We start from the raw sequence: 22,698 nt of genomic DNA, 5'->3' as shown, positions 1-22,698 counted from the left end.
TTTTCTTGATATAAATGAATGACTTGCACTGGGGTGTACAGGTAACTATGTCAAAATTTGCAGATAGGGTGAAATGTGGGAATATTTTGAACGGTGAGGAGGATAGTGATAGACTTCAAGAGGATGTAGACAGGCTGGTGAAATGTGGGGACAAATAGTTGCTGATATTTAATACCGAGAGATTGTGAAGTGATATATTTTTCTAGAAAGAATGTGGAGAGGCACTAGAAACGAAAGGGTACATCTAAAAGGGTTACAGAGAGACTCTCTGGATATATGTGCACAAATTGTTGAAGGTGGCAGGGCAGGTTTAAAATGGGCTAAATAGAAATATGAGATCCTGTGCTTTATAAAGAGAAGCAGAGAATACAGAAGCAAGGAAGTTATGATGAATTTTTATCAACATTAGTTTAGCAGTAATTGTGAATTGGCCGGAATTTCACAGCCCCGCTGTCACGGAGGATGCAGCAGCAGCCAGAAGCCCATTGACTTTCGGTTGGACTGGAAAATTCCAGCATCAGGCGGGGCCGGAAAATCCCGTCTGTTGTGTGCAATTCTGGACGCCGCCCTTTTAGGACGGATGTGAATCCTCTCGAAAAGGGACAAAAAAGATTCATGAGAATTCTTTCAGGGATGAAGGACTTTAGCTACTAGGAGAAATTGGAGAAGCTGGGTGGTCCTTGTTAGAAAAATGGTTTAGATGAGAATTAATAGAGATATTGACAATCATGAGTGATTTAGCCAGAGTAGCTACAGAGAAATTGTTCCCATTGGCAAATGCATTGAGAATCAGAGAACACAGATGTAAGGTGAATGGAAAAAGAAATAAAGACGACATGAAGAAAATCATTTTTATTAAGTGACTTAATGCTCTGGAGTGTGCTTGCTTGAGAGTGTGGTGAAGGCAGGTTCAATTGTGCCCTCCAAGTGGAATTGGGTAAACACCTGACTGGAAGAAGCATTGCAGGGTTATGGGGAAAGGTTGGGTAAGTGAAACCAGCTGAATTGAGATGATCTCGGTGGGCTGAATGGCCACCTTCTCAGCTGGAACCATTCTGATATTCTAAAGTAGCTCAGAGAGAACTGGGTGTGTTCCACAAATCTCATTCTGAGGGAGTGAGAATTGATTGGTATATTTTAAAAGGCACCAGTTTTGAGGTTTCTTCCTGCCATTACCTGCATCTCCCCCTTGATATTTATGAAATATAATTTTCCACCCAAATCCCCCATCTATGGGATTCCACTCAGGCATGTTGTGATTTCTCTAAACCATATCATTTCCTTTATATGTGCAGTTATTGACGTGTGTCTCAACAATCCGTGTGGACCCAATGCCTCTTGTATCCAGCAGGATGGAAGCTTCAGATGCACCTGTGTGACTGGCTACACCTGGAATGGATCTGTCTGTACAGGTGTGTGATGGGAATCATTAAATCCACTGGGGAATGAACTGAAGTTACTGCTTCCATTTAGCTGGGGATTTTGTCAAGTTCCAAACCAGAGCAGGGCAGGGGTGGGATCAGGGTGTGAGTTCTGGAGTTTGCTTTGCTGATGATGAAATCTCTTGGTGAAGAAATCATTTTTTTTTATTATTCATTCACGGGATGCGGGCTTCACTAGCTGGGCCAGCATTTATTGCCCATCCCTAGTTGCCCTTGAGAAGATGGTGGTGAGCTGACTTCTTGAACCGCTGTTGTCCATGTGGTGTATATAGGTGGAGAAGGAACGGCGATATATTTCCAGGTCAGGTGGTGAGTTACTTGGAGGGGATCCTCCAGGTGGTTATGTTCCCATCTGTCTGCTGCCCTTGTCCTTCTAGTTGGTTGTGGATTCGGAAGGTGCTGTCTAAGGAGCTTTGGTGAATTTCCGCAGTCCATCTTGCAGATGGTACACACTGGTGCTACTGTGTGTCGGTGGTGGAGGGAATAAATGTTTGTGGATGTGGTGCCAATCAAGCAGGCTGCTTTGTCCTGGATAGTGTCAAGCTTCTTGGGCTTATGAGAGCTGCATTCATCCAGGCAAGTGGGGAGTATTCCATCACACCCCTGACTTGTGCCTTGTAGATGGTGGACAGGCTTTGTGGAGTCAGGAGATGAGTTACTTGTCGCAGAATTCCTAACCTCTGACCTGCTCTCGTAGCCACAGTATTTATATGGTTAGTCCAGTTCAGTATCTGAAATGCAGAAAATAGAAATGCAGAAAATCAGAGCTGATAACTTTGTGCCAGAGATTGTCAGGAACCCACATCTGGAAATGTGTTCAGCTCACTTTAACGGATCTATAGTGCTGGGAAATAACTTGCTAGGTGTTCAGTGTCTGCCAAAACAACTACCTTGCACCAAGTCCTGTTCTCCCATCACCACCACCATGCCCCTGCACCTCCCCTCCTCCCTCACGCCCACCATTAGCTAACGTGCAATGGATCCTCAATCCAGCAACACCTCAAATTCAAAATATTCTTTTTAAGTTTGAAACCTGCCCATGGCCTTGACCTCCCAATGCATGAATCCTCCTACAGCATTTTGAGAACTATTTATTCCTCCAATTCTACCGTCTTGTGTATTTACAATTTCCTTTGGCTCCACATTGTTAGGCATCCCTTCAGCTGTCTAGGCCCCAAGCCTCTCAACTTCTCGCTCCTCCTTTAAGACACTTGTTAAGGCTTATCTCATTGAAACATTTGGCCACCAGTCCTAATACGCTCTTATATGGCTTGATGCCCAATCTTGTGTGATATTCTCTCCTGTGAAGCTTGAGATGACTTACTACGTTAATGGCGTTATATAAAAGCAAGTTGTTGAACAGTTGCCAAGGTCACAAATCAATCACACATTTTTCCTTTGTGTTGTAATTTTCTCTCCCACCTTTATTCCAGTGAGTCCAAGGGATTTTTCTGTCCAGAACCATCTCTGAATCTATTTTGTATACAAGGCTTGAACCTACATCTGGGTGTGTAATAGTGGAAAGATTAAGATTGACAAAACTGGGAATCCTCCAATGAACTCTTCCTTTCTTCCAAACTTCAGATGTGAATGAATGTCAAAGTGGAAGCCACGACTGTCACAGCTCAGCCTCCTGTTTCAACAACCCTGGCTCTTTCCAATGTGTGTGTAAGGCTGGAAATACTGGAGATGGAAGGAATTGTACAGGTAACTGAAGAATCTGGAGAATTGTCAATTATTTATTTTCAATGTGAATGTGTCTGGGGGAATATCCAAACTCTGACATTGTTATTGTTTTAAAATATACTTTTTCTTCAAAGGGAATCCTTTGATGAATAAAGAAATAAAACAAATCAGGACTGAAGAGTTCCACAGGAGATTGAAAAGATCCCACACTTTTCACACAGAATTATTGAGAGCTCTTTTATTGATCTCTGCTGGGATATTGCCTGCCGGATGTTCTCTACCTGGATGAACAGATGCTATAGTAGCAAATCAATCATGTTTGTTTTCTTTTTGTTGGAACTTTCTCCCTTATTCCTGGTTACCTTCCAGTGAATCTTGGGGACGAGCGTGTGAGGAACCATCTGTGAATCTGGTTCTTTTACAAGGCTCAAGATTAAATCAGGGTGTGTAAGAGTAGAAAGTTTAAGATTCACAAAACTAGGGATCCTCTAATGAACTCTTCCTTTCTTCTAAACTTCAGATGTGAATGAATGTCAAAGCGGAAACCACGACTGTCACAGCTCAGCCTCCTGTTTCAACAGCCCCGGCTCTTTCCGATGTGTGTGTAAGGCTGGACATACTGGAGATGGAAGGAATTGTACAGGTAACTGAAACTGAGGCTTGAATTTTCTCACAGTTGGAGAGGCCGTAAGTCCCAATGATTGGCCGATCGTATCAACCAGCGCGTCCCTTCAGCTGTTCACAATAGACAAAATACTGATCATACCGAACCAGCCAGTTCTTGCAAAACTCAAAACATAGACTCCAACATGATTCCAAGATTGGACAACAGCTGCTAAATAATCCTGATTGTGCTAAAAATTGCACTGAAAACCAATTTAAGATTATCAGGTGGTCATGCAGCATGTCACACTTGTGCGTGCTAGAATCCACATAGATTCACATACAGGGCCCTGTCATTTGCAGAAGGAAAGAACATGTTTAGGGGAGAGGCAGTGGTGTAGTGGTATTGTCACTGGCCTGGTAATCTAGAGACCCAGGGTAATGCTTTGGGGCCCCGGATTCAAATCCCACCATGGCAGATGGTAGATTTTGACTTGAATGAAAATCTGGAATTAAAAGTCTAATAATGACCATGAAACCATTGTTGATTGTTGTAAAAACCCATCTGGTTCACGAAAGTCGTTTAGGGAAGGAAATCTGTCGTCCTCAACTGGCCTGGTCTACATGTGACTCCAAAGACGCAGTAATGTGGTTGACTTTTAAACGTCCTCTTAAATGGCCGAGTAAGCCACTCAATTGTATCAAACTGCTAAAAGGGAAATAAAAAGGAATGAAACTGATCTAGCATTGAACTAGGCACTGGAAACAACAATGGAAAACCCAGCCCTGCCAACCCTGCAAAGTCATCAGGGGACTTGTACCACAATTGGGAGAGCTGTCCCACAGACTAGTCAAGCAACAGCCGGACATAGTCATCCTCACGCATTCATATCTTACAGTTAATGTCCCAGACACCACCATCACCATCCCATTCCACCAGCAGGACAGACCCAGCAGAGGTGGTGGCAAAGTTGGGTATATAGTCAGGAGGGAGTTGCCCTAGGAGTTTTCAACATCGACTCTGGCCCCCATGAAGTCTCATGGCATCAGGTCAAACATGGGCAAGGAAACCTCGTGCTGATTACCACGTACCCACCCCTCCCCACTTAGTTGATGAATCAGTACTCGTCCATGTTGAACACCGCTTGGAGGAAGCACTGAGGGAGGCAAGGGCACAGAATGTACTCTGGGTTGGGGGACTTCAATGTCCATCACCAAGAGTGGCTCAGCAGCTTACAGACCAAGCTGGCAGAGTCCTACAGGACATAGCTGCTAGACTGGTAGGTGGTAAAGGAAACAAGAGGGAAAAACATAGTTGATCTCATCCTAACCAATCTGCCTGCCGCAGATGCATCTATCCATGACACTATCGGTAGGAGTGACCTCTGCACAGTCCTTTGAGAGACGACGTCCCATCTTCACATTAAGGATACCCTCCATCATTTTGTGTGGCACTACCACTGTGCTAAATGGACGTGAAACGTTAATGGTGTTTCTCTCTCCACAGATGCTGCCAGACCTGCTGAGTTTTTTCAGCATTTTCTGTTTTTATTTTAGATTTCCAGCATCCACGGTATTTTGCTTTTATCTTTTAGATTTCAAACTGATCTAGCCGCTCATGTCTGGGCATCCATGAGTGCTGTGGGCCATCAGCAGCAGAATTGTAATCAACCACAATCTCTAACCTCATGGCCCGGTATATCCCCCACTCTACCATTACCACCAAGCCTGGATCAATGAAGAGTGCAGGAGGGCATGCCCGGAGCAGCACCAGGCATACCTAAAAATGAGGTGTCAACCTGGTGAAGCTACAACACAGGACTACTTGCGTCCCAAACAGCATAAGCAGCAAGTGATAGACATAGCTAAGCAATTTCCCAACCAACGGATCAGATCTGAGCTAGGCAGTCCTGCCACATCCAGCCGTGAATGGTGGTGGACAATTAAACAACTCACTGGAGGAGGAGGCTCCACAAATATCCCCATCCTCAATGACGGGGGAGCCCAGCACATCAATGCAAAAGATAAGGCTGATGCATTTGCTACAAACTTCAGCCAGAAGTACTGGGTGGATGATCCAACTCCGCCTCCTCCGGAGGTCCAGAGCATCACAGATGCCAGTCTTCAGCCAATTCACTTCACTCCATGTGATATTAAGAAACGGCTGAAGGCACTGGATACTGCAAAGGCTATGGGCCCTGACAATATTCTGACAATAGGACATAACGCTCTCGTAGCCAAGCTGTTCCAGTACAACTACAACACTGGCATCTACCCGGCAATATGGAAAATTGCCCAGGTATGCAGAGCAAATCCCGCCTGGCCAATTATCACCCCATCAATCTACTCTGTATCATCAGTAAAATGATGGAAGGGACATCAACAGTGTTATCAAGCGGTACTTCCTTAACAGTAACCTGCTCACTGAAGCTCTATTTACGTTCTGCCAGGGACATTCTGCCCCTGATCTCATTACAGCCTTGGTTCAAACATGGACAAAAGAGCTGAACTCCCAAAGTGAGGTGAGAGTGACTGCCCTTGACATCAAGGCCGCGTTTGATCGAGTTTGGCATCAAGGAGCCCAAGCATAACTGGAGTCAATGGGACTCAGGGGGAAAACTGTCCACTGGTTGGAGTCATACCTAGCACAAAGGAAGATGGTTGCCGTTGTTGGAGGTCAATCATCTCAGTTCCAGGACATCACTGCAAGAGTTCGTCAGGGTAGTGTCCTAGCCCCAACCATCTTCAGCTGCCTGAAAACGACTTAGGGTTGGGCATGAGTAGGCACCAAGTTGGCATAGGGGCCAGAAAAAGGCCATGTGGATGATTGGAGGCATGAATCGGCATGGGGATATGAGGAGCCATGGTGAATGGTGGAGGGGGCATATATATTGGCGTGCAGCATGTCGGGGTTATGGATGTGAGTACAGGGGCATCAGGGAAGTGGCGTGGCCATGGGGAGTGTGTTAATGGGGTGTGATGGGTGATGGTTGGAGGGATATTCATTTTATTGCTTCTTTTCAATATTACACACCGTCCCAGTGCACAGAGGCAGGCCTTCCGCTCAGCCCACACCCACACCCAGGAGCCTCCGTATTTGTTCTGGGGGTGGTGGGCCTAAATTCTAATCCAGCCTACTACCCCAACCCCACCCACCTCCCCTTTGCAATATTGTAGTGGAGGACACAAAATCATTTTAGAAATAATGGGGAATGAAGAATCTTGGGAGAATGAGGAATTTAAAGAAACCAGTACACTAAAGAAAAGCACTGGAGAAATTAACAGGACTAAGTTGTGACAAATCCCCTGGACCTGACAAGCTGCATTCTAAGGTTTAAATAGAGGTAGCTGCAGAGATGCATTGCTTATAATATCCTGGAATTCCTTAGATTCCAGAACAGTTCACAAGAGTTGAGAGGCAGCAAATGTAATCCCACTATTTAAGAAAGGAGGGAGAGAGAAAACAGGGAACTTTTTTTCATTCATTCATGGGTTGTGGGCTTCGCTGCCTCAGCCAGCATTTATTGCCTGCCCCTACTTGCCTTTCAAGCGCTGCAGTCCAGTGATGTAGGTATATCCACAGTGCTGTTAGGGAGGGATTTCCAGGATTTTGACCCAGCGACAATGAAGGAATGGTGATATGTTTCCAGGGCAGGATGGTGTGTGACTTGGAGAGGAACTTGCAGGTGGTAGTGTTCCCATGTGTCTGTTGCTTTGTCCTTCTAGGTGGTAGAGGTCGTGGGCTTAGAAAGTTCTGTTGAAAGAGCCTTGGTGAGTTGCAGTGCATCTTGTATATAGTACACACTGCTGCCAATGTGCCTCGGTGGAGACAGGGTGAATGTATAAGGTAGTGGATGGGGTGCTGATCAAGCAGACAGCTTTGTGCTGGATTGTGTCGAGCTTCTTGACCGCTTTTGGAGCTGCACTCATCCAAGCAAATGGAGGTTATTCTATCACACTCCTAACTTGTAAAATACTTGTAAATGGTGAACAGGCTTTGGGGAGCCAGGTGGTGAGTTAATCACCACAGAATCCCCAGCCTCTGATCTGCTCTTGTAGTAGCCACAGTATTTTTATGGCTGGTCCAGTTAAGTTTCTGGTCAACAGTAACTTCCAGAATGTTGCTGGTGGGGTTGCAGCTGTGGTAAGACCCTGAATGTAAAGGGGAGATGGTTCGATTGTCTCTTGTTGAATATGGTCATTGCTTGAAATTTGTGTGGCGCAAATGTTACTTGCCAATTCTGTATTTAGATTTTCAAAAAGTATCTGATAAGGTGCCACATGAGGTTATTACACAAAATTAGACTTCATGGGAATGGGTGTATTAGCATATTATTAACATACAATTAAGCATAGATTGAGAATTAGTTAAAGGACAGAAAACAGCGAGAACGAGTAAACAGAACATTTTCAGTTGGCAGACAATAACTACTGGGATACCACAGGATCAGTTCTTGGAACTATTTACAATCTATATTAATGGATTAGATAAGAGGACTGATTGTAATGTATCCCAGATTGCTGACAATTCAAATTCAGGTGGGAAAGTAAGCAATGAGGAGGACGCAAAGAAGCTGCAAAGGGATATAGGCAGGTTGGGTTAATGGGCACGAATATGGCAGAAGGCATACAAGGTGGCAAAGTGTGAAATTATCCACTTGGATAGAAAGTATGAAAAAGGCAGATTGTTTATTGGATGGAAAGAGAGACTGGGAAGTGCTTTCATTGAAAGCGATCTAGGTGTCTTGGTAAATGAATCACAGAATGTTAATATGCAGGTAGAACGAGCAGTTCATAAGACATATGATGTGTTTGATTTTGTAACAGAGGATTTGGAGCATAAGATTAAAGACGTCTTGGATATTGGTGAGGTCCCAAGTGGAATAGTGTCTGCAATTTTGGTCTCCCAACCTAAGGAAGGACATACTTGCACTCATGGGAGCAGAACAAAATTTCACTAAACTGGTTCCTAGGATGAGGGACTATCAATGAGGAGAGCTTGAATAGACCAGAACTAAATTTCCTGGAGTTTAGAAGAGCAAGAGGTGATCTAATTGGAACATATAAATTTCCACAGGGACTTGACAGGATAGATGCTGAGAAAATATTTCCCCCGGCTGTAGAATCTAGTGCATGGGGTCACAGTCTCAGAATAAGGGGTCGGCCATTTAGAACTGAGGTGAGGAGAAATTTTGTCACTCAAAGGATTGAGAATCTTTGGAATTCTCAGTCATTCAGCATATTCAAGACAGAGGTCGATAGATTTTTGGGCACTAAGGGAATCAAGGAAAATAAGGATGGAACAGGAAGTGCAGTTGAGGTAGAAGATCAGCTATGACATTGTTGGATGTCAGAGTTGGCTCGAAGGGTCAAATGGCCTACCCTTGCTCTTATTTGTTATGTTTCTATCACTCTGTCCTCATTTTTAGCATTCTTGTTCTCACCCTGATGGTTTCTAGTTAGCTCCCCATCTTTCCCCCTCATTTCTAGCTCTCTCTTTAACATTCTGATTCTCTCTCCCTTCAGTGGCCTCTCTAATTTTCTCTGTATTCCCTTATCACACCACTGCACCCCTGCCAACTATCTCTCTCTCTCTTCTCTCTCTCTTTCCTCTCTGCATTCTCTGCAGTTTGGTGTAACATCAGTATGTTGGAATGTCAGCCTCGATTTTGTACGCAATGGAGGTATTTGAGATCAATGACCATGGGTAATTTTATCCAAGACCACAGGCAGCAGATGGATGTGATTGGATCAGCCATTGAATGGAAGTCAATAGAATTGTTAAAAGTGATGGGTGATCTGATTCTGTAGCTCTCCGCTGGGCGTTTTGGGTTAAAACTACTCCCAACATGCTGGCTGGGTTTAAAATATTAGCAACTGAATTTGTAAACTTTGTTCAATAGTTTTTGAATTTTGAAAGATCTGACTTTGATTTATTTTAACATTTTAATTGAATGTCCATCCGGATGTTTTGAAAGCTAATTTGAACATGAGAGGCCTCTACTTTTCAGATGTGGATGAATGTTTACAGAACAATGGCGGCTGCTCCCAGCGCTGTGTGAACACGGTGGGCAGTTACCAGTGTCGCTGTCACCCAGGATACACCTTGAGTCCGGGAAACAAAACAACCTGCACAGGTTTGACCTTTCATAGTTCATTTCAGAAGCACATTAACCGGATGTGGTTTTTTTTTACAAAACAGCAACAACTGTATTCTCCAATGCAAGTTAATCCCTCTCCAGATAAAGGCACCAAAACTGTTGCATAGTACTCTAGGTGTGGTTTCAGCAATGACCTGTGATGTCGTGGCAAGACTTACTTCTTTTGCACTTTTAGAAGCTCTTCCTGTCCGTTTTTATTATTCTTGCTAGCTTACTCTCATATTCTAAATTCTCCCTCTTTATTTTGTTTTAGCTGAATTCGAAAACATTCCCAGTCTTCTGGCCTACCACTTATCTTCACAGCATTGTACACCTTTTCTTTCCATTTGATACCATCCTTATTCCCTTCATTAGCCATGGATGGCGCATCCTTCCCAGAGATCCTTTCTTTCTCAATGGAATATATCTTAGTTGAGTTATGAAATATCTCTTTAAATACCCACCACTGTATATTAACCTTCTTACCTTTTAAACTATTTTCCCAGCCTATTATAGCCAACTCTGTTTTCATACCTTTGTAGTTGCCTTCATTTAAGTTTAAGACACTAGTTTCAGACCCTAGTTTTTCACCCTCAAACTAAATTCAGTTGTGAAATGTCATTGTTATGATTTCTTTAGGATCATTAACACTGAAAGTGAAATCCAAACACCTAATTTTAACCATTAGAAAAACATCACAAGATTTCACAGTTTTCTATAAAACAAACTTTATTGTAATAAAATAGTGAAAGAAAACGAGCACTATTAACTTTACAATATGGTTTATAACTACATATGTTATGCACTCAGGTTTACTTCTTACTTCTCCCAAGAATTCTCTTGTAAAATACATCAATCCTAAAGTTATCTACTTGTGTAGGGATAAACCCATAAGTATGTCATAGTCCTCTGGAGAATTCTACTCAGCTCCAACTATTCTCAGAGTTAAACTTTCAACTTCCATCTCTTGACTGTGGATGCCTCAATCCCTTGTTCTGGTTCCTTTTCCAATACGAACATACAAATTAGGAGCAGGAGAAGACCATTCAGCCCCTCGAGCCTGGTCCATCATTCAATAAGATCAAGGCTGATCAGTTTGTGGTCTCAGCACCACATCTTCTGATCCCTGATAACCTTTGACCCCCTTGTGAGTCAAGAATCTATCTACCCCTCTCTTAAATAATATTCATTGACCCTTTCCCACTTCCCTCTGGGGAAGCGTTCAAAGATTCCCAATCCTCTGAGGAAAAAATTTCTTCCCATCTCCATCTTAAATGGGAGACCCCTTATTTTAAAATTGTGTCCCCTCATTCTTGTCTCTCCCAAAAGGGGAAACATCCTCTCAGCAGCCACCCTGTCAAGTCCCCTCAGCATCTAATATGTTTCAATAAGATCACCTCTCAATGTGCTAAACTCCAATGAACACAGGCCGAGCATGTCCAACCTTTCCTCATAAGATACCCCCCCATCCCAGGTATCAGTTGAGTGAACCTTCTTGAAACTGCTTCTAATGCGTTTATATCCTTTCTTAAATAAGGAGACCTAAACTGTGCACACTATTCTAGATAAAAGCAAAACAAAAGCAAAAATAGCTGGAAAAACTCAGCAGGTCTGGCAGCATCTGCGGAGAGGAACACAGTTAACGTTTCGAGTCCGAATGACCCTTCAACAGAACTAAGTAAAAATAGAAGAGAGGTGAAATATAAGCTGGTTTAAGGGGGGGGGGGGCGGGGGGTGGGACAAGTAGAGCTGGATTGAGGGTCAGTGATAGGTGGAGATAACCAAAAGATGTCACAGACATTTATTCTAGATGTGGTCTCACCAACCCCCAGTACGACTGTAGCACAACATCCCTACTTATATATTCAATTCCCCTTGCAATAAATGGCAACATTCCATTTGCCTTCCTGGTTACTTGTTGTACCTGCATACTAACTTTTCCTGATTCATGTAGACTTCAGTGCAGACACGATGGGGCGAATGGCCTCCTTCTGTGCCATTAGAATTCTGTGATTCTGTGATGTACCAGGACACACAAATCCTTCTGTACCTCAGACTTCTTTAACCTCTCTCCATTTAAATAACATGCTGCTTTTCTATTCTTTCTGACAAAGTAGATAAGTTCACGTTTTTCCATATTATACTCCATCTGCCAAATTTTTGCCCATTCACTTAACTTTCTTATATCCCTTTGCAGACTCCTTATGTCCTCTTCACAATTTACTTTCCTACCTACCTTTGTGTCATCAGCAAATTTAGCAACCATATTTTCGGTCCCTTCATCCAAATCATTGGTGTAAATTGTAAATAGTTGAGGCCCCAGCACTGAACCCTGTGGCACTCCACTCATCACATCTTGCCAACCTGATAAAGACCCATTTATCCCTACTCTCTGCTTCCTGTTGGCTAACCAATCCTCTATCCATGCTCATATGTTACCCCTACATCATGAGTTTTTATATGATGTTGCCAATGTTGGTGTGGTACTTTGTCAAATGCCTTCTGGAAATATAAGTACCTCACATCCACAGGTTCCCCTTTATCCATGTTGATTGTTACATCCTCAGAGCACTCCAATAAATTAAGTTAAACATGGTTACCCTTTCACAAAACCATGTTGACTCTACTTGATTGCATTTAGATTTTCTAAGTGCCCCGCTATAACTTCCTTCCTAATAGATTCCAGCAATTTCCCTACGACAGATGTTAAGTTAACTGGCTTGTATTTTCCTGCTTTCTGTCTCCTTCCTTTCTTGAATAGAGGAGCCAGATTCACTATTTTCCGATCTGAGGGGACCTTTCCAGAATCTAGAAATTTTGGAAAATTAGGACAAAAGAATCTACTGTCTCAGCAGCCACTTCTTTTAAGACCCTAGGATGAAGTCCATCAGGAACTGGGACTTGTCAACTTTTAGGTCTCATAATTTCTCAGTATCCTTTCCCGTATGAGAGTCATTGTTTTAAGAGCCTCCTTCACTTTCACCACCCGATTCATAATTATTTCATGGATGTTCTACAGTTAAGACAGGGGTGAAGTATCTGTCAATTCATCTGCCATTTCCTTATTTTCTATTATAAGAACATAAGAACTAGGAGCAGGAGTAGACAATTCAGCCCCTTGAGCCTGCCCCGCCATTCATTACGATCATGACTGATCTCATTTCGGCCTCAACTCTAACTTCCCGTCCTCTCCCCATAACCTTTCAATCCATTACTAATTGAAAATCTGTCTATCTCCTCCTTAAATTTATTCATCATCCCGGCATCCACTGCACTCTGAGGTAATGAATTCCACAGATTCACGACCGTTTGAGAAAAGTAATTCCTCCTCATCTCTGATTTAAATCTACCACCCCTTAGCCTAAAACAATGACCTCTCGTTCTAGAATGCATCAGAAGGGGAAACATCCGCTCCACGTCTACTTTGTCTATCCCCTTAAGCATCTTGTATACCTCAATTAGATCTCCTCTCATCTTTCTAAACTCTAGCGAGTATAGGCCTAAACTGCTCAAACTCTCCTCATAAGACAAGCCCCGCATCTCTGGAATCAATCTAGTGAACCTCCTCTGAACCGCCTCCAGTGCAACTACATCCTTCCTCAAGTAATGGGACCGAAACTGTGCACAGTACTCCAGGTGCGGTCTCACCAATGCGTTGTACAGTTGCAACAACACTTCCCTATTTTAATACTCTATTCCTTTAGCAATAAATGCCAAAATTCCATTTGCCTTCCTTATTACCTGCTGTACCTGCATTTTAGCTTTCAGCGATTCATGCACGAGGACACCCAGATCCCTCTGCACTGAAGCATTCTGAAGTTTCTCTCCATTTAAATAATAAGTCGCCTGTTTGTTCTTCCGACCAAAATGGATAACCTCACGCTTATCCATGTTAAACTCCATCTATCAAATTTTGGCCCCATTCACCTAACCTGACCATATCCATTTGTAAATTTCTTATTTCTTCATTGCAACTTACTTTCCCACCTATTTTGGTGTCATCTGCAAATTTAGCTATAGTACCTTCTATCCCTGAATCCAAGTCATTAATATAGATTGCAAATAGTTGGGGCCCAAGGACCGAACCCTGTGGCACCCCACTAGTTACAGCTTGCCATCCAGAAAAAGACCCATTTATCCTGACTCTCTGCTTTCTGTTGGTTTAGCCAATCCTCTATCTGAGCTAATATATTACCCCTAACTCCATGTGATCTTATCTTGTGTATTAATCTTTTGTGCGGCACCTTATCAAAGGCCTTCTGGAAGTCCAGATATACTACATGTACAGGATCCCCATTATCCACTTTGCTTGTCACATCTTCAAAGAACTCTAGCAAATTAGTCAAACACGATTTACTCTTCATAAAACCATGCTGACTCTGATGGATTGCATTTTAACTTTCCAAATGCCCCATTACTACTTCCTTAATAATGGATTCCAACAATTTCCCAATGACAGATGTTAAACTAACTGGTCTATAGTTTCCTACTTTCTGCCTCCTCCCTTTTTTGAATAAGGGCGTTACATTAGCATTTTTCCAATCCACTGGAATCTTTCCAGAATCCAGGGAATTTTGGAATATTATAGCCAATGCATCCACTATCTCTGCTGCCACTTCCTTTAAGACCCTGGGATGTAGGCCATCAGGTCCAGGGGACTTGTCACCCTTTAATCCCAATAGTTTGCTCAGTACTTTTTCTCTAGTGATGATGATTGTTCTAAGTTCTCTATATCCTCTGCACTACCTGTTACCATTGGGGTGGTACTAGTGTCCTCCACTGTGAAAACTGAGGCAAAATATTGATTAAGCGTCACTGCCATTTCTGCGTTCCCCACTATTAACTCCCCAGTCTCGTCCTCCAAGGGACCAACATTCACTTTAGCTACTCTTTCCTTTTATATACTTGTAGAAACTTTTGCTATCAGCTTTTACATTTTGCGCTAGTTTTCTTTCATAATTTACCTTTGCTCTTTTTATTATTTTTTTAGTAACCCTTTGTTGATTTTTAAAAGCTTCCCAATCTTCCAGCCTGCCACTGACCTTTGCAATTTAGTATGCCTTAGTTTTTGCCTTTAAGTTATCTTTATACTCCTAGCACCTCTCTATAATTTCTTTGCGAATTTGTTTCTCCACATCCCTTCCACTAGTTGGTGGTCTATGTACTACACCAATGTTATTGCACCTTGTTCATTCCGAGCCAGAGAGATTCAGTCCTTGACCCCTCTGGAACATCCTCCCTGTCCAGTACTGTAATGCCATCTTTAATCAATACTGCTACTCCCTCCACCTTTCTTCCTTTCCTGTCTCTCCTAACATCTTGTACCCAGGAATACTTAACCCAGTCCTGCCCTTCCTTGAGTCAGGTCTCTGTTGTAGCAATAATATAATATTCCATTTGTCAGCCTGTGCCTGGAGTTCACCAATCTTATTCACCACACTCTGCGTGTCCGCATACATGCACGTTAACCCTGATTTAGGTTTTTTTTTTACTTTCCCCTTTATTCTGACCCCGTCTAATGACTTATTATTGTCTACTCTAATTCTATCAAACTCTCCAAGTAATACTCCTTCCAAGTGAAGCAGCGCTTCACTTGCACTTCCCTCAATTTGGTCTACTACATTCGCTGCTCCCAGTGCAGTCTCCTCTAATTGGAGAGACCAAACGCAGACTGGATCACCTTTGGTCTGTCCGCAAGCATGACCCAGACCTCCCTGTCGCTTGCCATTTCAACACACCACCCTGCTCTCATGCCCACATGTCCCTCCTTGGCCTGCTGCAATGTTCCAGTGAAGCTCAAACTGGAGGAACAGCACCTCATCTTCTGATTAAGCACTTTACAGCCTTCCGGACTTAACATTAGTTCAACAACTTCAGATCATGAACTCTCTCCTCCACCCTCACCCCTTTTTGATCCCCTTTCTTCAAATTTTTTTTAAAAATTATATTTTTCCCACCTTTTTTATTATTATTATTTAAAAAATTTATTTCCATTCATTGTATTATCCCCACCTTTTAGCCTATTTCGATCTTTTTTACAACATAATCCCCTCCCACCACCGCACCCTCACTAGGGCCATCTGTCATTTGCTCATTCTGCTTTCTACTTTTAATGTCCCCATTAGCACCTCCTTTAGCCAGTATCACCACCATCAACACCCCTTTCGACCTTTTGTTTATGACATCTTTTGCAATCTCTCCTTTACCTCCACCTATCACTGGCCTACTATCCAGCTTCTTAAACAGTATTTATTTCAGCACATTTTTATTTCTCTTTGGTTCTGAAGAAGAGTCATATGGACTAGAAATGTTAACTCTGTCTTCCTCTCCACAGATGCTGTCAGACCTGCAGACTTTTTCCAGCAATTTTTGTTTTCGCCTTCAAGTATTCTATCTACCTTGATACGACTACTGTCTGATATTTCCTTGTTATCAGTTGATACTTCACTACTTCCCAATGCCAATTTTTCTCCTCTGCACTCTGAATTTCCCCTCAGGTTCCCATCCCCCGGCCAATCTAGTTTAAACCACACCACCCCCCCACCTCCCCCCCACCCACTGCCGCCACCTTCGGCACGAACAATCCTCTTCACGAGAATATGAGTCCCAATCCTGTTAAGGTGTAACCCATCCTTCTTGTCCAGTGTTGTCCTTGGCAGAGTCATGCCAAAGTGCAGACCAACAGCCAGAAATTGTTCCAGGTTCTCACTCTTCCACTCATCTTCCAATTCACTGTTGTTCATTTTTTACGCTGCTTTCAGATGTCAATGAGTGTGTGAATCCAGTAATGAATCGGTGTGACCCAAACGCTCACTGCCTGAACTCCAATGGTTCCTACCGCTGTGAGTGCAAATCCTATTACAGAGGGAATGGGACACACTGTGAAGGTAAGGAGCAGAGCACGGATCCCAACCTCCTCTCTCACTGATGTACTGGCCACAGAGCCTGAAGATCCATGGGGTAGATTTCCATCTTTACTGCCTGGTAGGAAGGGAAATCCAGCAGCTTCCGTCTGATAACTTTTCCTCTACTAGATTTTCTTCACTGCTTTCCAGCCAGGTGATGCTTAAAGCCCTGGCAGTAAATACAGGAATCTACTCCCAATGAGTGGGCGTCTGTTGAAATCTAATGTGTAAGTCACAGGGCTCATTCGGAGCAATGGGTGATGTGTTGGTTATGTTAATGGGCAAGTAAATCAGAGCCTGAGTGTTCAGATCTACCATGGCAGTTTGAAGATATTAATTGCAATGAGAAAGAAGAACCTGGAAATTAAAAAAAACAGGATAAGTTAAAGTGAGCATTAAGTTGTTGGATTGTTGTAAACCTCTATTGGCTCATTCCTGTTCTGTAGAGAAAGAACCCCTGGTCCTTACTCTGCTTGGTGGGTATGTGTCTGCAGCCCTACACCAATGTAGTTCTCTCTCCACTGCCCCTCTGAAGTGGTCTGACAAGCCACTCTATTTTATTAAAGCCATGATCAAACCTCCCAGAATATCATTGTTGTAGAGTTGACAACTCCGGGCTGGATAGAGAACCAGCTCACACTTTGCCTCTCATGATCAACCATTGAAGAAGCTGGCCCACCACAACCTTCTCAGGACAATTAGGGATGGGCAATGAACATCAGCCATGCCAAACAGTTCCCACAATCTAAGTAAGACTGTGCACCTGTTGTGATTTCTTTTCCCTCCCCTGTGGGATTATTTCAGCCTTGCCGTACGTACGTTTTGCTCGTAAAATCTAATCTAATTTGTAATTAGCAGTAACTGGAAAGTACCATGTCAGCAGGCTAAGTTCTTTCTTGCTTGCAGTCTAGACAGGGTAAACACACTCTCAGCTGTAGGAACATAGTGGTTAATTAGCTAACTGGTTGAACCTGGTTACTGTAGCCCTAGTTCAGTGTATTATAAATTCAATGTTCTTTAGTGCAGCCTTGGCAAAGGGAGTGCAGCTAACTAACCGAGTGAAGACTTGGAGTTTGATGAGAGGGGAGTTGGGAGAAGGAGTTGTTTGTTTTCTCTTTCTATCTTTCTTATCTCATAGAAATTGGTTCTTGCTCTAATACAAGGAAAGGAGCTAGATGTTTGGTGAATATCAGGACAGTGGGTAAATTCTATTCTATTCCCAAGGTTTAAAGTAGTACCCAATTTGGTGGTAAAGTTACCAAAATATATCAGAAAGCAACATAAATAAATGATTAAAGTAATTAATTAATTATTTAAAACACATTAAGGACGGCAGAAGAGGTGCTATGTCAAGGCTGCAGCATGTGGGAGCTCCTGGATAACATTGTGATCCTGATTTAAACACACCTGCAGTAAGTGTTTGTGGCTCTGGGAACTTTGGCTCAGAGTCATTGAATTGGAGGCAGAGCTGCTAATGCTGTGACACATCAGGGAGGGGGAAAGTTATCTTGGTGTTTTGTACCAGGAGGCAGTCACACCACTTAGGATAGGGTCTTCTCTATTGGCCAGGGACAGGAGGGTGTGACTGCGAGTGAGGCTAATAAGGGGACCCAGTGAGTAGGAGTGCAGGAGTGTGAGCCTCTGCAATTGTCCAACAGGTTTGAGATTCTCTCAGCATGTTAGGATGAGAGTGGGGCTGCAGAGTGTAGGAGCAAACTGACCATAGCACTGTGGTACAGGACACCATCCAAGTGGGCGGGAGCAAAAAGGAATGTAGTGGTAGTAGGGGACAGTATAGTGAGGGGGATTAACACTATCTCTGTAGCAAAGAACGAGAGTCCAGACGGCTCTGTTGCCTGCCTGGTTTAAGGGTTTGGGACATCTGCTCAGGGCTGGAGAGGAACTTGCAGTGGGATGGGGAGGATGCAGTAGTTGTGGTCTATGTAGAATGTACAATGACATGGGCAGGATGAGGAAGGAGGCTCTGAATAGTCAGCATGACGAGCTAGGCACCAAATTAAGAAGCAGAACCTCAAAGGTGATAATTTCTGGATCATTACCTGAGCCATGTGCAAATTGGCATAGGACAAATGAGATTAGAGAAATGAATGTGTGGCGCAAAGCCTAGTGTGGGAAAAGTAGGTTCTGGTTTGTGGGGCACTGGCACCAATATTGGGGAAAATGGGATTTGTACCATTGGGACAGTCTGCACCTGAACTATGCTGGGGCCAGTGTCCTCATGAACCGCCTAACTAGGGAAGTAGAAAGGGTTTTAATCTGAATAGTGGGGGCAAGGAACCAAATTTGGGAAGATGTGGTAAACCAAAGAGTAGAGACAAGGCAAGGGAGACAGGTATTAGTATGCAAAATGATAAACTGACTGTGACAGGAAGAGACAGAGTACAAATCTGAAGATAAGGCTGGACACTACAAAAATAATAGCAGGACAAAACTAAAGGCTCTGTATCTGAACGCACATAGCATTCGAAACAAAACAGATGAACTGATTGCGCAAATAAAAATAAAAAAGTATGATCTGAGAACCATTACAGAGACATGGCTACAGGAAGACATAGATTGGGACCTGAATATTGAAGTGTGTGTGACATTTAGGAAGGACAGGAAGTTAGGAAAAGTTGGGTGTCCCTGTTAATTAATTATGGTATTGGCACATTAGAGAGGGATGACCTAAGTTCAGGAAACCAGGATGTAGAAGCGGTTTGGGTTGAGGTATGGAATGATAAAGGCAAGAAATCACTTGTGGGAGTGGTCTACAGGCCCCCAATTGTAGCTGCACAGTAGGACAGCATATAAATGAAGAGATATAATGTCGCTTGCCAGAAAAGTACAGCAATAATCATAGGGGATTTTAATCTACATATCGACTGGAAAAATCAAATGGGCAAAGGTATTGTACATAAGGACTTTGTAGAATGTTTTTGGGATATTTTCGTAGAACAGCATGTTCAGGAGCCAACCAGAGAGCACGTTATAATAGACCTGGTATTGAGCAACGAGATAGGGTTAATTGATAAACTTTTAGTTTTAGGTAGCAGCGATCATAATATGATTGAATTTTATATTCATTTTGAGTGAGAAACGAGTGCATCCGAGACTAGTATTCTAAACTTAAATAATGGCAATTACGAGGGCATGAAAGCAGAGCTAGCCAAAGTGAACTGGCAAATGAGGTTAAGGGATGGGTCAAAAGAAGTTCATTGGCAGACATTTAAAGGGATATTTCAGAACACACAGAATATATACATTCCAATGAGAAAGAAAAATTCCAAGGGAAGGGCCCACCATCTGTGGTTAACTAAGAAAGTTAGACAGTATAAATCTTTTAAAAAAAGCATATAATTATGCAAAGATGGGTGGCAGGTCAGAAGGGTGGAAAGAATATAAAGAACAGCAAAGAATGACAAAAAGATTAATAAGGAGGGAAACATTAGAGTATGAGAGAAAGCTAGCTAGTAATATAAAGACGGATAGTAGGAGTTTCTATAGATATTTAAATAAGAAAAGAGTTAACAAAGTGAGCGTTGGTCCTACAGGGAATGCATCTGGGGAATTGGTAATGGAAAGTAGGGAGATGGCGGATGAATTAAACAGGTATTTTGCTTCGCTCTTCATTACAGAGGAGACAAGTAACATCCCAGGAATAGCTGTAAATCTGGAGATGGAGGGAGGGAGGAACTCAGGAAAATTACAATCACCAGGGAAGTGGTATTGAGCAAATCATTGGGGCTGCGGGCTGACAAATTCCCAGGTCCAGATGGACTTCACCCTAAGGTCTTGAAAGAAGTGACTAGTGAGATGGTTGATGCACTGGTTTTAATTTTCCAAAATTCCCTAGATCCGGGGAAGGTTCTATTAGATTGGGAATTAGCAAATATAACTCCTTTATTCAAAAAGGGAGGGGGACAGAAAGCAGGAAACTATAGGACAGTTAGTCTAACATCTGTCATAGATGTTAGAAGCTATTATTAAAGTTGTTATAGCAGAGCACTTTGAAAAATCCAAAGCAATCAGGCAGAGTCATCATGGTTCTGTAAAAGGAAAATCATGGGCAGAGTTTTCTGCTTGACGTGTGGGGGATGGGCCACCTGACGTCACCGCACGCCATTGCAGTATTTCGCTGGGCAGGCACACGATGAAGTTTGACGCACGCCCGCCATTAGTTAAGGCCATTAGTTAAGGCCCTTAAATCAGCAATCGACGCCGATTTTCAGGTGCCCGTGCGATCTTTGCGTCAGCGCATGGGCGCTACGGGCAGGCGGGTAAGAGACTTTTTAATAAAACTCATCCTGGGGCAGGATAAGCGGGCTCAGTGGGGTTGTGAATCTGTGAGTATTTATTGCAGAAAGTTTTTTAAACTTGCCTGTGTGATCTGTAGCAGTTCAGAATGAATTTCAGCAGCTTTCTGTGTACTTTTAACCTTCAGGTCAGCAATCTGCAGTCAGTAATCTTTATCGGGCCTGCAACTTTCCAGAGGCCTCCCTTTATCCTTGTTATGGGTTCGAACACGTCCACTGGAGGTAGGGAGGGCTAGAATAAGGAGGAGGCCAGGAGTGCACAATCAGCCTCCAGGGGAGCCACCTTTGGAGTACAGGTGCAGGCACAAGTGGCGCAGAGCCAAGAGGTAGTCCAAGGTGGAAGGGGCTGCAGAAGATGCCACTATCCTGCTGCCAGGGTTTACAGGCGGCGAAGCAGCTACCTCAATATGACTGAGGTGCAGTGCCGAAGGAGGCTCTGACTGTCAAGGGAGACAGTACACCACATCTGTCAGATGATTGGCCCTGAGATCTCTCCTAACTGTGTGGGCGGACACCCCTTGCCAGTGGCTCTGAAGGTCACAGATGCCCTGAACTTATATGCCTCTGGCTCCTTCCAGGGCTCGGTGGGTGATCTTTGCGCTGTCTCCCAATCAGCTCTGCATACTTATGTCAAGCAAGTCACAGACGCTCTGTTCAAACGGGCATTGACCTTCATCCACTTCCACTGGGACCAGGCAAGCCAGACACAGCGCGCCAGAGGCTTTGCGGCCATTGCTGGCTTCCCCCGCATCCAGAGTGCAATAGACTATACACATGTGGCCATCAAGGCGCCAGCAGGTGAGCCCAGTGCCTTCATCAACAGGAAGGGCTTCAACTCCATGAACGTGCAGATAGTGTGTGATCACAGAATGCTGATTCTACAAGTCTGTGCAAGGTACCCAGGCAGCTCCCACGATGCCTAGATCCTGAGACACTCCCAGGTGCCGGGGCTCTTCAGTGCTCCAGCCCAGCTGGATGGATGGCTGCTGGGTGACAAGGGCTATCCCCTCAGAAGGTGGCTCATGATGCCTCTCCGCCATCCAAGAACAGAAGCTGAGCAGCGCTACAATAGGAGCCACACCTCCACAAGGGAGAGAACCATCAGTCTTCTCAAGATGTGCTTCTGATGCCTGGACTGCTCAGGAGGCGCAGTCCAGTACCCCCAGATCGTGTGTCGGTGATAGTGGTTGCATGCTGCACTCTCCACAATCTTGCTCTGGAAAGGGGGGATGCAGTGGATGATGAAGACATTGATGCAGTGGCTGCGGCTGCACACGATGAGTCCAGCACTGATTCTGAGTATGAGGAAGCACAGGGGAATGATGAGGGGCTAAACGTTGACCCGGGACTACGCCAAGGAAGCAGGGACATCCAGGACACTTTAATCTAATGAACCTTCAGCTAGCTCCACACAAATGGTTCGGGAGGACCAGCCTTGCCTGGCGCTTCCATACTCGGCACTTAAGTGCTAAATCTGCCACTTCATCAGCTGCAACTAAGGGCTTTGGACATTAACCTCAATGTCCACTCAAACATTCATGACATGTATGTAAAACATACAAATACTCAACAAAGGAGCCACCCTCAGCCATGGTAACACGTCTGG

General features: G+C 43.7%; 2 protein-coding genes across 2 annotated transcripts in view; both read left to right on the top strand.

Annotated features, from left to right (window-relative positions):
- The window catches only part of LOC144696332 (uncharacterized), a 187,064-nt gene extending 181,721 nt beyond the window's left edge, over window positions 1–5,343 (top strand). Inside the window, exons 40-42 of the mRNA XM_078567548.1 lie at window positions 1,296–1,412; window positions 3,649–3,771; window positions 5,327–5,343. Of these exons, the coding sequence (XP_078423674.1) occupies window positions 1,296–1,412; window positions 3,649–3,771; window positions 5,327–5,343 (257 nt within the window). The remainder of the gene's footprint in view (window positions 1–1,295; window positions 1,413–3,648; window positions 3,772–5,326) is intronic.
- LOC144696780 (uncharacterized) overlaps window positions 3,680–22,698 on the top strand; it is a 255,023-nt gene continuing 236,004 nt past the window's right edge. Inside the window, exons 1-3 of the mRNA XM_078568507.1 lie at window positions 3,680–3,771; window positions 9,743–9,868; window positions 16,633–16,758. Coding sequence (XP_078424633.1) covers window positions 16,659–16,758 — 100 coding nt within the window. The 5' untranslated portion in view covers window positions 3,680–3,771; window positions 9,743–9,868; window positions 16,633–16,658. The remainder of the gene's footprint in view (window positions 3,772–9,742; window positions 9,869–16,632; window positions 16,759–22,698) is intronic.

The sequence above is a fragment of the Cetorhinus maximus genome, chromosome 22 (genome assembly GCF_964194155.1).
Source record: "Cetorhinus maximus chromosome 22, sCetMax3.hap1.1, whole genome shotgun sequence".
Lineage (NCBI taxonomy): Eukaryota > Metazoa > Chordata > Chondrichthyes > Lamniformes > Cetorhinidae > Cetorhinus > Cetorhinus maximus.
The sequence above is the reverse complement of the archived record's forward strand: the minus strand, read 5'-3'. Positions and strand labels throughout refer to the sequence as shown.